General features: G+C 51.5%; 1 protein-coding gene across 1 annotated transcript in view; it reads right to left on the bottom strand.

Annotated features, from left to right (window-relative positions):
• pros1 (protein S) overlaps positions 1 to 15,000 on the bottom strand; it is a 52,677-nt gene that overhangs the window by 36,650 nt on the left and 1,027 nt on the right. Inside the window, exons 2-6 of the mRNA XM_079812280.1 lie at positions 6,617 to 6,774; positions 6,497 to 6,521; positions 6,177 to 6,263; positions 5,975 to 6,097; positions 455 to 580 (exon numbers count right to left, since the gene is read on the bottom strand). Coding sequence (XP_079668406.1) covers positions 455 to 580; positions 5,975 to 6,097; positions 6,177 to 6,263; positions 6,497 to 6,521; positions 6,617 to 6,774 — 519 coding nt within the window. The remainder of the gene's footprint in view (positions 1 to 454; positions 581 to 5,974; positions 6,098 to 6,176; positions 6,264 to 6,496; positions 6,522 to 6,616; positions 6,775 to 15,000) is intronic.

Genomic DNA, 15,000 nt, shown 5'->3' with positions numbered 1-15,000 from the left:
CACACACACACACACACACACACACACTTTAGTATCCATCATACACTCTGACAGTTTGTGTTATTTGAAAACCACTTGTAAGTTTGGATTTGAGAATGTTCCAGTGTATCGGCTCAATCCTCACAAAACTCCCAGAGTGATCTCAGAGCAGTGCATTGTGGGTCCTGTAGATGTGTCTGGTGATTTATGTGTGTATAAACACAGTTACATAATGAACTCTAACTCTTCCAGTGGATTCTCCCACACACACACACACACACACACACACACACACACACACACACACACACACACACACACACACACACACACGTTTCCTCACAGCTGGAGGGGAATCATGTTTCTCCTTTACAGGAAAATCCCAGAATTCCTGGGACAGCTCTAGCTCCGCTGGCAGACGCCACGCTTCACCCCTGTGACCTCTGACCTGTGACCTGTGACCTGTGGTGCTCACCGATGCAGTGGATGTGGTCGTGTGTGTAGAAGCCCCTCTCACAGCTGCAGGTGAAGCTCCCGGGGAGGTTATAGCACGTTTGGCTGCACCCTGCAGGGAATTCTGGGTCTTCACACTCATTGATATCTGTGAGCAGATGAAACCCGTGAAAGTGAAGAGTCCATATAAAACACACATTTACTGAGGACAGAAAACGAGTGCAGATGTTGCAGATACACTATAATCGCCAGAAGTGTTGTGCCGCCCCTTCACACACACACACACACACACACACACACACACACACACACACACACACACACACACACACACACACACACACACACACACACACGAGCTTTAACGCCATCCCAGTCTTAATCCAGTCATGCTTGGACAGGAAGGGGCCGTCCCCAAACTGGTCCCACAAAGTTGGGAGCGTGAAATTGTCCAAAATGTCTTGGGAGTTCCTAACCCCTGAAAAACAACCCCACTCCATAATCCCCCCCTCCACCAAACTTTACACTAGTGTTATCGCGATATGTATCGATGCTGAAATATCTGAAACGATACGATATTCCTTTTCCAGCCGCGCTCTCCTCTATGTCAAATTTAAGACCTTTATGAATGAAATTTAAGACCTATAAAGGAAATGCAGTCACAAAATTACTTACAAAGTAAATGTATTTATTCAAATTGAACAATTCGATAAACTTGCACTTCCCCATAGCTCAATCCCACCAGGATATTTTTTGGGTGATTTTTGAGATCAAAATGGCTGAATTTGTGGTGAGTTTTCCAGAAATTTGCATAATTAGGGTAGCACATTTACTGTATTATGATAGATTCACAATAGTCACACATGACAGTAGAATTAACAAAATGCACAAATCTGGTTTATTTTGGAATCTTTACATTATTTTGCGGTGAAATTACGAATTATGCAGGATCTCAAAAAATGCATTGTTGATTTTTCGTTGTATTTAGTAATCGCGGAAATGCGAAAAACTGGAGGATTATTATCTGAAGAATAAAATCAGCTTTATGTGTCTGTGGTACAATCCGAAACACGAAAGCTGATTGGCTGCAATACAAGATGCATGCTGGTCTCATTTGTAGTCGTAATACAGTGAACTATACTTGGACTAGTGAAAGAAAGAACTACAACACCCAGAATTAAAAAACAAAAAGCGCTGCGGGAGCATTTCAATGAGCATTAGAGCTAGCGTTACATGGACGGAGGAAAATTAACACCTGTTTAAAATGAACCAAGAACTCAATACTTCAGCCTTTTTTAGACTTTTTCTGCTGGATTTTTCCTCATGACTGCGTGTTAGAATTGGTGTGACCGGTCTGAATTTTGCGCGGGATTGCACATAACGTTAATTCTACTCATTCCCGCAGATTTCGCGCTCACACACATACCGCAATAAAGCTTCCTCTGACATACAAGGGCAAACATTTGCTCCTTTTTCCAGCTTATTAAGAGTCAAATACACTCAAAACATGTCTCAATGTCCATCTTGGTGAGTATTAACGTGTAAACAGTACAGGAAGAATGTACAAGAACAGTGTTTGGGATCCATGAGTGCTTATAAATAATAAATAATAAAGTTATTTATTATTCACACTACAAAAAGACAAACGATCAATACTGCTCTTGGCTGATTAACTCGTGTAACTTTAATGGATTAATCTGCATTTTCATTTTTTAAATGAAGATTATCCAATGTTATTTTTAAATTCCTTTTCTTACCTGAAAACTGTTAGACTTTCCTGAAAAAATAAAGCAGTCTATTTCATTTGTATCTTTATTTCTATTGTATTTATTTGGCTATTGATAGTCATTTGTTTATTTGTTCTTATTTTATTATTGTTTACTCGTCTTTTTAAACTCAATTTGAAATGCTGTAGCTATTGCAACAAAATTAGTCAGCAACTATTTGTGAGATAATTGAAATGGTAATTGATCAACGTTTATATATGAGGAAAAACCTTAAAAGCTTTATCATATAAAGTGATCTCTTCAGAAGAAATTTTAATCGCCTAGACTTTCAATAGACGGACAAAAAAATAAATTATATTAAAAAGATCTATTTAACAGTATATGTGCATTTTTTCCCCGTGGAAGCGAAAATGGTATCGAATATCGATACTTTTTTAGGTATCAGTATCGAAGTTAGAAATTCCAGTATCGTGAGAACACCAAACTTTACACTTGGCACAATGCAGTCAGGAAAGTCCCGTTCTCCTGGCAACCGCCAAACCCAGACTCGTCCATGGGATTGTCAGACAGAGAAGCGTGATTGGTCACTCAGAGAACACGTCTCCACTGCTCTAGAGTCCAGTGGCGGCGCGCTTTACCCCAGGGCATCCCACACTCTTGGTGATGTGCGGCTTGGATGAGCTGCTCGGCCATGGAAACCCATTCCATGAAGCTCTACACACTGTTCTTGAGCTCATCTGAAGGCCACAGAAGTTTGGAGGTCTGGAGCTCTCGACTCTGCAGAAAGTTGGGACTTCTGTGACCGTCAGCATGCGCTGACCCCACTCTGTGACCCTCAGCATGCGCTGACCCCGCTCTGTGACCCTCAGCATGCGCTGACCCCGCTCTCTGACCCTCAGCATGCGCTGACCCCGCTCTCTGACCCTCAGCATGCGTAGACCCCGCTCTGTGACCCTCAGCATGCGCTGACCCCGCTCTGTGACCCTCAGCATGCGCTGACCCCGCTCTGTGACCCTCAGCATGCGCTGACCCCGGACCCCGCTCTGTGACCCTCAGCATGCGCTGACCCCGCTCTGTGACCCTCAGCATGCGCTGACCCCGGTCTGTGACCCTCAGCATGCGCTGACCCCGCTCTGTGACCCTCAGCATGCGCAGACCCCGCTCTGTGACCCTCAGCATGCGCTGACCCCGGACCCCGCTCTGTGACCCTCAGCATGCGCTGACCCCGCTCTGTGACCCTCAGCATGCGCTGACCCCGGTCTGTGACCCTCAGCATGCGCTGACCCCGCTCTGTGACCCTCAGCATGCGCAGACCCCGCTCTGTGACCCTCAGCATGCACTGACCCCGCTCTGTGACCCTCAGCATGCGCTGACCCCGCTCTGTGACCCTCAGCATGCGCTGACCCCGCTCTGTGACCCTCAGCATGCGCTGACCCCGCTCTGTGACCCTCAGCATGCGCTGACCCCGCTCTGTGACCCTCAGCATGCGCAGACCCCGCTCTGTGACCCTCAGCATGCGCTGACCCCGGTCTGTGACCCTCAGCATGCGCTGACCCCGGTCTGTGACCCTCAGCATGCGCTGACCCCGCTCTGTGACCCTCAGCATGCGCAGACCCCGCTCTGTGACCCTCAGCATGCACTGACCCCGCTCTGTGACCCTCAGCATGCGCTGACCCCGCTCTGTGACCCTCAGCATGCGCTGACCCCGCTCTGTGACCCTCAGCATGTGCTGACCCCGCTCTGCGACCCTCAGCATGCGCTGACCCCGCTCTGTGACCCTCAGCATGCGCAGACCCCGCTCTGTGACCCTCAGCATGCGCTGACCCCGCTCTGTGACCCTCAGCATGCGCTGACCCCGGTCTGTGACCCTCAGCATGCGTAGACCCCGCTCTGTGACCCTCAGCATGCGCTGACCCCGCTCTGTGACCCTCAGCATGCGCTGACCCCGGTCTGTGACCCTCAGCATGCGTAGACCCCGCTCTGTGACCCTCAGCATGCGCAGACCCCGCTCTGTGACCCTCAGCATGCGCAGACCCCGCTCTGTGACCCTCAGCATGCGCTGACCCCGCTCTGTGACCCTCAGCATGCGCTGACCCCGCTCTGTGACCCTCAGCATGCGCTGACCCCGCTCTGTGACCCTCAGCATGCGCTGACCCCGCTCTGCGACCCTCAGCATGCGCTGACCCCGCTCTGTGACCCTCAGCATGCGCAGACCCCGCTCTGTGACCCTCAGCATGCGCTGACCCCGCTCTGTGACCCTCAGCATGCGCTGACCCCGGTCTGTGACCCTCAGCATGCGTAGACCCCGCTCTGTGACCCTCAGCATGCGCTGACCCCGCTCTGTGACCCTCAGCATGCGCTGACCCCGGTCTGTGACCCTCAGCATGCGTAGACCCCGCTCTGTGACCCTCAGCATGCGCTGACCCCGCTCTGTGACCCTCAGCATGTGCTGACCCCGCTCTGTGACCCTCAGCATGCGCTGACCCCGCTCTGTGTCCCTCAGCATGCACTGACCCCGCTCTGTGACCCTCAGCATGTGCTGACCCCGCTCTGTGACCCTCAGCATGCGCTGACCCCGCTCTGTGACCCTCAGCATGTGCTGACCCCGCTCTGTGACCCTCAGCATGCGCTGACCCCGCTCTGTGTCCCTCAGCATGCACTGACCCCGCTCTGTGACCCTCAGCATGTGCTGACCCCGCTCTGTGACCCTCAGCATGCGCAGACCCAGCTCTGTGACCCTCAGCATGCGCTGACCCCGCTCTGTGACCCTCAGCATGCGCTGACCCCGGTCTGTGACCCTCAGCATGCGTAGACCCCGCTCTGTGACCCTCAGCATGCGCAGACCCCGCTCTGTGACCCTCAGCATGCGCTGACCCCGCTCTGTGACCCTCAGCATGTGCTGACCCCGCTCTGTGACCCTCAGCATGCGCTGACCCCGCTCTGTGACCCTCAGCATGCGCTGACCCCGCTCTGTGACCCTCAGCATGAGCTGACCCCGCTCTGTGACCCTCAGCATGAGCTGACCCTGCTCTGTGACCCTCAGCATGAGCTGACCCCGCTCAGTGACCCTCAGCATGCGCTGACCCCGCTCTGTGACCCTCAGCATGCGCTGACCCCGCTCTGTGACCCTCAGCATGCGCTGACCCCGCTCTGTGACCCTCAGCATGTGCTGACCCCGCTCTCTGACCCTCAGCATGCGCTGACCCCGCTCTGTGACCCTCAGCATGAGCTGACCCCGCTCAGTGACCCTCAGCATGCGCTGACCCCTCTCTGTGACCCTCAGCATGCGCTGACCCCGCTCTGTGACCCTCAGCATGAGCTGACCCCGCTCAGTGACCCTCAGCATGAGCTGACCCCGCTCAGTGACCCTCAGCATGCGCTGACCCCTCTCTGTGACCCTCAGCATGCGCTGACCCCTCTCTGTGACCCTCAGCATGCGCTGACCCCGCTCTGTGACCCTCAGCATGCGCTGACCCCGCTCTGTGACCCTCAGCATGCGCTGACCCCGCTCTGTGACCCTCAGCATGCGCTGACCCCGCTCTGTGACCCTCAGCATGTGCTGACCCCGCTCTGTGACCCTCAGCATGCGCTGACCCCGCTCTGTGACCCTCAGCATGCGCTGACCCCGCTCTGTGTTAGTTCACGCTTGAGTTCTCTGAGCTCCTGAGAGCGGCCCATTCTCTCACTAATGTGTGTAGAAGCATCTAGAGCTTGATTTACACACCTGTGGCCATGAAGGGGTTGAACACCTGAACTCAGTGACACAACACTTCTGGCCATATTGTGTATTTGTTGTTTTGTAAACACACACTCACCCTGGTCACAGTGCAGACCTGTCCATCCCGGTTTGCACACACACGTGTATTTGCCCTGACCATCCACACAGCGCTCATAGCCCTCCTTATAACACGGCAGCGGCAAACACTGGTTACTGATCTCTGAAAACACACAAACACACTCACACTCACACTCAACACACACATCACATGATCAGATCAGGGTTCCAGCGCGGCTCACCTTGGACACAGGTGCGCAGGTTCTGTGGGATTCCTGGATTCTTGGAGTTTGGGTTATTGATCCCGACGCGGTGAGAGCCCAGACACACTAAACCACACACACACACAACAACAACAACAACATCAGGGAATGTACATAGTTAATGGTTAATAGACAATGCCTCATTTGCATATTTAAACATCACACTTAACGTATGCATTGAAAGTATGAAAGTATGGCTTCAGTCCCAGATCAAAGTGTGACGTGTGGTGGGCGGAGCCTGATGACATCACAGATTGCGCAACATGCTGTGGATCACAGGAAGTGTTTATTTGACTTACTGACGTATTTGGGGTAGAAGTATTCCTGGAAGACGAGAGAACATGAGATTATTGACACATTATTGTCAACAGACGGGTCACTACACAAACAGCAGTATTGATCGGGTGTGCAGAACGCACCGTTTCCAGGTTGTTCTCGAAGATCTCCCGCGCCTCCTCTTTATTGCACAGCTCCTCGATGCACTCGCGCTCCAGGTTCCCCTTCTTGCTCTCCTCAAACAGGGTGTTGGCGCGTCTGTGTCTCTGCAGGAACGCCGAGGCTTGGTTCTGAGGGAGAACTGCACACGGAGCACACGTCAGGAGCACACGTCAGGAGCACACGTCAGGAACACACGTCAGGAACACACGTCAGGAGCACACGTCAGGAACACACGTCAGGAACACACGTCAGGAACACACGTCAGGAGCACACGTCAGAGCACACGTCAGGAACACGTCAGGAACACACGTCAGGAGCACACGTCAGGAACACACGTCAGAGCACACGTCAGAACACACGTCAGGAGCACACGTCAGGAGCACACGTCAGGAACACACGTCAGGAACACACGTCAGAGCACACGTCAGGAACACACGTCAGGAGCACACGTCAGGAACACACGTCAGGAACACACGTCAGGAACACACGTCAGGAGCACACGTCAGGAGCACACGTCAGGAGCACACGTCAGGAGCACACGTCAGGAACACACGTCAGGAAAACACGTCAAGAACACACGTCAGATGCACATGTCAGGAACACACGTCAGCTGACTTACAGGAACACATGTCAGAAGCACACGTCAGGAGCACACGTCAGGAACACACGTCAAGAACACACATCAGAAGCACAAGTCAGGAGCACACGTCAAGAACACACGTCAAGAACACACGTCAAGAACACACGTCAGAAGCACACGTCAGGAAAACACGTCAAGAGCACACGTCAAGAACACACGTCAAGAACACACGTCAGAAGCACACGTCAGGAAAACACGTCAAGAGCACACGTCAAGAACACACGTCAAGAACACACGTCAAGAACACACGTCAGATGCACATGTCAGAAACACACGTCAGGAGCACACGTCAAGAACACACGTCAGGAGCACACGTCAGGAACACACGTCAGGAACACACGTCAGGAACACACGTCAGGAGCACACGTCAGGAGCACACGTCAGGAACACACGTCAAGAACACACGTCAGAAGCACACGTCAGGAAAACACGTCAGGAAAACACGTCAAGAACACTTGTCAGATGCACACGTCAGCTGACTTACAGGAACACATGTCAGAAGCACACGTCAAGAACACACGTCAGGAGCACATGTGAGCTGACTTGCAGGAACACATGTCAGGAGCACACGTCAAGAACACACATCAGAAGCACACGTCAGGAGCACACGTCAAGAACACACGTCAGAAGCACATGTCAGGAAAACACGTCAAGAACACATGTCAGATGCACATGTCAGGAACACACTTCAGCTGACTTATAGGAACACATGTCAAGAACACACGTCAGGAACACACGTCAGGAACACACGTCAGGAGCACATGTGAGCTGACTTGCAGGAACACATGTCAGGAGGACACGTCAAGAACACACATCAGAAGCACACGTCAAGAACACACGTCAGAAGCACACATCAGGAAAACACGTCAAGAACACACGTCAAATGCACATGTCAGGAACACACTTCAGCTGACTTACAGGAGCACACGTCAAGAACACACGTCAGGAACACACGTCAGGAGCACACGTCAGGAACACATGTCAGGAACACACGTCAGGAACACAAGTCAGGAGCACACGTCAGGAGCACACGTCAAGAACACACGTCAAAAGCACACGTCAGGAAAACACGTCAAGAACACACATCAGAAGCACACGTCAGGAGCACACGTCAGGAGCACACGTCAAGAACACACGTCAAGAACACACGTCAGAAGCACGCGTCAGGAAAACACGTCAAGAACACATGTCAGATGCACATGTCAGGAACACATTTCAGCTGACTTACAGGAACACATGTCAGAAACACACGTCAGGAGCACACGTCACATGTCAGAAACACACGTCAGGAGCAGACGTCAAGAACACACGTCAGGAGCACATGTCAGCTGACTTGCAGGAACACATGTCAGGAGGACACGTCAAGAACACACATCAGAAGCACACGTCAGGAGCACGCGTCAAGAACACACGTCAGAAGCACACATCAGTAAAACACGTCAAGAACACACGTCAAATGCACATGTCAGGAATACACTTCAGCTGACTTACAGGAGCACACGTCAAGAACACACGTCAGGAACACACGTCAGGAGCACACGTCAGGAGCACACGTCAAGAACACACGTCAAAAGCACACGTCAGGAAAACACGTCAAGAACACACATCAGAAGCACACGTCAGGAGCACACGTCAAGAACACACGTCAAGAACACACGTCAGAAGCACACGTCAGGAAAACACGTCAAGAACACATGTCAGATGCACATGTCAGGAACACATTTCAGCTGACTTACAGGAACACATGTCAGAAACACACGTCAGGAGCACACGTCAAGAACACACGTCAGGAGCACATGTCAGCTGACTTGCAGGAACACATGTCAGGAGCACACGTCAAGAACACGCATTAGATGCACACGTCAGGAGCACACGTCAAGAACACACGTCAGGAGCACACGTCAGGAACACATGTCAGAAACACACGTCAGGAGCACACGTCAAGAACACACGTCAGAAGCACATGTCAGCTGACTTGCAGGAACACATGTCAGGAGCACACGTCAAGAACACACATCAGAAGCACATGTCAGGAACACACGTCAGCTGACTTACAGGAACACATGTCAGAAGCACACGTCAGGAGCACACGTCAGGAACACATGTCAGAAACACACGTCAGGAGCACACGTCAGGAGCACACGTCAGGAGCACATGTGAGCTGACTTGCAGGAACACATGTCAGGAGCACACGTCAAGAACACACGTCAGGAGCACATGTGAGCTGACTTGCAGGAACACATGTCAGGAGCACACGTCAAGAACACACATCAGAAGCACACGTCAGGAGCACACGTCAAGAACACACGTCAAGAACACACGTCAAGAACACACGTCAGGAGCACACGTCAAGAACACACGTCAGGAGCACACGTCAAGAACACACGTCAGGAGCACAATGCGGACCAAACTCCTGCTTTGGTCGTACAGGGACCGGACAGCCCTTAGCAAAGGACCCCGGACCCCATACTCCCAGAGACCCTCCACAGGATGCCGCGAGGGACACAGTCGAATGCCTTCTCCAAATCCACAAAACACATGTGGACTGGTTGGGCAAACTCCCATGAACCCTCCAGCACCCTGTAGAGGGTATAGAGCTGGTCCAGTGTACCACGACCGGGGCGAAAACCACACTGTTCCTCCTGAATCCGAGGTTCCACTATCGGCCGGATTCTCCTCTCCAGTACCCTGGCATAGACTTTCCCGGGGAGGCTGAGAAGTGTGATCCCCCTATAGTTGGAACACACCCTCCGGTCCCCCTTCTTGAAAAGAGGAACCACCACCCCGGTCTGCCATCCCAGAGGCACTGTCCCCGACCGCCACGCGATGTTGCAGAGGCGTGTCAGCCAAGAACAGCCCCACAACATCCAGAGACTTGAGGTACTCAGGGCGGATCTCATCCACCCCCGGTGCCTTGCCACCGAGGAGCTTTTTAACCACCTCGATGACTTCAGCTTGGGTGATGGACGAGTCCACCTCTGAGCCCCCAGCCTCTGCTTCCTCAATGGAAGACGTGATGGCAGGATTGAGGAGATCCTCGAAGTATTCCTTCCACCGCCAGACGATATCCCCAGTCGAGGTCAACAGCCGCCCATCGCCACTGTAAACAGCGTTGGTAGGGCACTTCTTCCCCCTCCTGAGGCGTCCAACGGTTTGCCAGAATCTCTTCGAGGCCAGCCGATAGTCTTTCTCCATGGCCTCACCGAACTCCTCCCAGTTTTTGCCTCCACAACCACCCGGGCTGCAGTCCGTTTAGCCTGCCGGTACCGGTCAGCTGCCTCAGGAGTCCCACAAGCCAGCCAGGCCCGATAGGACTCCTTCTTCAGCTTGACGGCATCCCTTACTTCCGGTGTCCACCACCGGGTTCGGGGATTGCCGCCTCGACAGGCACCGGAGACCTTGCGTCCACAGCTCCCAGTGGCTGCAGCGACAATGGAGGTGGAGAACATGGTCCATTCGGACTCAATATCTCCAGCCTCCCTCGGGATCCGGTCGAAGCTCTGCTGGAGGCAGGAGTTGAAGATCTCTCTGACAGGAGACTCGGCCAAACGTTCCCAGCAGACCCTTACAGTACGTTTGGGTCTGCCGGGTCTATCCAGCTTCCTCCCCCGCCATCGGATCCAACTCACCACCAGGTGGTGATCAGTTGACAGCTCCGCCCCTCTCTTCACCCGAGTGTCCAAGACATACGGCCGCAGGTCAGATGAAACAACCACAAAGTCGATCATTGACCTACGACCTAGGGTGTCCTGGTGCCATGTGCACTGATGGACACTCTTATGCCTGAACATGGTGTTCGTTATGGACAAACCGTGACTAGCACAGAAGTCCAATAACTGAACACCATTCGGGTTCAGATCAGGGGGGCCGTTCCTCCCAATCACGCCCCTCCAGGTGTCACTGTCACTGCCCACGTGGGCGTTGAAGTCCCCCAGTAGAACGACGGAGTCTCCAGTCGGAGCACTTTCCAGCACCCCTCCCAGGGACACCAAGAAGGTCGGGTACTCTGCACTGCCATTCGGCCCGTAGGCACACACAACAGTGAGAGACCTATCCCCGAGCCGAAGCCGCAGGGAAACGACCCTCTCGTTCACCGGGGTAAACTCCAACACATGGCGGCAGAGCTGGGGGCTACAAGCCTTCAAAGTGAATTTCGTTTTGTATAAATTGTATCTTAAATTTAATCAATGTTTTTTTTTTTTTTACCTGAATTTAATAAATAAGAATCAAGCAGACAATAGCAGAGGCGATGGTTTAGAATACTCTCCAGTATATATTGAAGTAATTAAATGAATATAAATGTGTGCTTAGTCGACTAATGGCTTAAATTAAATTAATTAAAATGAATTAAATGAAAAAAAAGTTATTCTTACTTAATACTTTCTTTCTGTCTTACAGACAGTAACTTTACAAGATGATGAATATATGCATCACAAAAGCAGAATTAATCTATTATGACATTGGTGATGATGACATGCGTATAATTATTTCCTATCCCAATTTTAAAAATAATATTCTTGAAGTAGCCTAACTTTCCCAAATTGGTGTATGTGGAAAGATTTTGATGCTTTGTTATATGTACAGATTCAAGTAAATGTGCATTCACTTGTTACTTTAATTATAATTTCAGACACTATCCAGTATAATATGAAAAAACAGGAAAACGTGTAGTTTGGTGTTGATATGTATGAGCATTTACACTTCATATACAGTATCATATACAGTGTGTTAACGTTGCAAACCATTGCCATCTTCGTGCTTTTGCAAACTGGATGCTCCGACTTGCCGTAGAGTCCTCAAACCTGGTAGAGGTGTGCCCATGTAGATGAGCCCATAAATCTGCATTTTGAGTGGCGAGTGGCGGCGAGACATTAACTTAACGCCTGACGCCGCTTATTTAACGCGTGGCGGCGTTATGAAAACAGCGTTTTATTATTAATACGGCGATGAAAAGAACGTGAATTCTGACCCATTTGACTTTCGATACAGGAGCACACGTCAGGAGCACACGTCAGGAGCACACGTCAAGAGCACACGTCAGGAACACGCGTTAGGAACACACGTCAGGAGCACACGTCAGGAACACACGTCAGGAACACACGTCAGGAGCACACGTCAGGAGCACACGTCAGGAACACACGTCAGGAGCACACGTCAGGAACACGCGTTAGGAACACACGTCAAGAGCACACGTCAGGAACACGCGTTAGGAACACACGTCAGGAGCACACGTCAGGAACACACGTCAGGAGCACACGTCAGGAGCACACGTCAGGAACACACGTCAGGAGCACACGTCAGGAGCACACGTCAGGAGCACACGTCAGGAGCACACGTCAGGAGCACACGTCAGGAACACACATCAGATGCACACGTCGGGAACACGCGTCAGGAACACACGTCAGGAGCACACGTCAGGAGCACACGTCAGGAAGACGCGTTAGGAACACACGTCAGGAGCACACGTCAGGAACACACGTCAGGAGCACACGTCAGGAACACGCGTTAGGAACACACGTCAGGAGCACACGTCAGGAGCACACGTCAAAAGCACACGTCGGGAACACGCGTCAGGAACACGCGTCAGGAACACACGTCAGGAACACACGTCAGGAACACACGTCAGGAGCACACGTCAGGAGCACACGTCAAGAGCACGCGTCAGGAACACGCGTCAGGAACACACGTCAGGAGCACACGTCAGGAGCACACGTCAGGAGCACACGTCAGGAGCACACGTCAAGAGCACGCGTCAGGAACACGCGTCAGGAGCACACGTCAAGAGCACGCGTCAGGAACACGCGTCAGGAACACGCGTCAGGAGCACACGTCGGGAACACGCGTCGGGAACACGCGTCAGGAACACGCGTCAGGAACACGCGTGTCAGGAACACGCGTCAGGAACACGCGTCAGGAACACGCGTCAGGAACACGTGTCAGGAACACATGTCAGGAGCACACGTCAAGAGCACACGTCGGGAACACACGTCAGGAACACGCGTCAGGAACACGCGTCAGGAACACGCGTCAGGAACACGCGTCAGGAACACACGTCAGGAGCACACGTCAAGAGCACACGTCAAGAGCACGCGTCAGGAACACGCGTCAGGAACACGCGTCAGGAACACGCGTCAGGAGCACACGTCAAGAGCACACGTCGGGAACACACGTCAGGAACACGCGTCAGGAACACGCGTCAGGAACACGCGTCAGGAACACGCGTCAGGAACACGCGTCAGGAACACACGTCAGGAGCACACGTCAAGAGCACACGTCAAGAGCACGCGTCAGGAACACGCGTCAGGAACACGCGTCAGGAACACGCGTCAGGAGCACACGTCAAGAGCACACGTCGGGAACACGCGTCGGGAACACACGTCAGGAACACACGTCAGGAACACACGTCAGGAGCACACGTCAGGAACACACGTCAGGAACACACGTCAGGAACACACGTCAGGAACACACGTCAGGAACACACGTCAGGAACACACGTCAGGAGCACACATCAGATGCACACGTCAGAAACACACGTCAGGAACACGCGTCAGGAACACGCGTCAGGAACAGGCGTCAGGAACACACGTCAGGAACACACGTCAGGAACACACGTCAGGAACACGCGTCAGGAACACACGTCAGGAACACACGTCAGGAACACACGTCAGGAACACACGTCAGGAGCACACGTCAGGAACACACGTCAGGAACACACGTCAGGAACACACGTCAGGAACACACGTCAGGAGCACACATCAGATACACACGTCAGATGCACACGTCAGGAACACGCGTCAGGAACACGCGTCAGGAACACGCGTCAGGAACAGGCGTCAGGAACACACGTCAGGAACACACGTCAGGAACACACGTCAGGAACACACGTCAGGAGCACACGTCAGGAACACACGTCAGGAGCACACGTCAGGAGCACACGTCAGGAACAGTGGACAGTTTGTTCATTCGCCACGGCTCTTATTGACCAACGGTGATGCACATGAGAGAGCACAAAACACACAGAACACGGACTCTCTGGACTCACACACTCACACTCACACACACTCACACACACACACACACACACACTCACACACACACACACACGCGTGCTCAGCTTTGACCCCATTAACAGCAGAAGTGTGTCAGAGGGATTTATGCTCGCGTGCTCCACCTCTTTCTACCGTTCACAACATTCATACTGTACAAATAAACACTGATAAACTGTAAACACGGCTCATTTGGCAACATTGTGAGTTACTTTAGTAAACACGCAACATTGTTATTGTGTAACTGTTGATCATTTTGGCAAAACCGTTACACTGACTTCAGTAAACACTGATACATTGTTACTCTTTTTTAAATACTATTCATTTCGACAGCAGTTTTAATTTTGTAAACACGGAAACATTCTTACTTTAAATACTGTTCATTTCGACAACATTGTAAGTTAATTTTGTAAACTGCTACATTCTTACTGTACAGTATTAATAGTGTCAACATTGCTACAGTGACTTTTGTAAACACTGATACATTGTGACGCTGTAGATGCAGTTTTTTTTAACATTATAAGTTAATTTAGTAAACACTGATACATTCTAACTTTTTTTGAAAAACACGTAACATTGTTATTGTGTAATTGTTGATAATTTTGACAAAACTGTAACAGTTACTTCTGTAAACACTGATACATTGTTACTTTTTTAAATACTATTCATTTTGACACCA

Source organism: Gobio gobio (genome assembly GCF_949357685.1).
Source record: "Gobio gobio genome assembly, chromosome: 3".
Classification (NCBI taxonomy): Eukaryota; Metazoa; Chordata; class Actinopteri; order Cypriniformes; family Gobionidae; genus Gobio; species Gobio gobio.
Note: the sequence above shows the minus strand (reverse complement) of the source record. Positions and strands in the feature narration are given on the sequence as shown.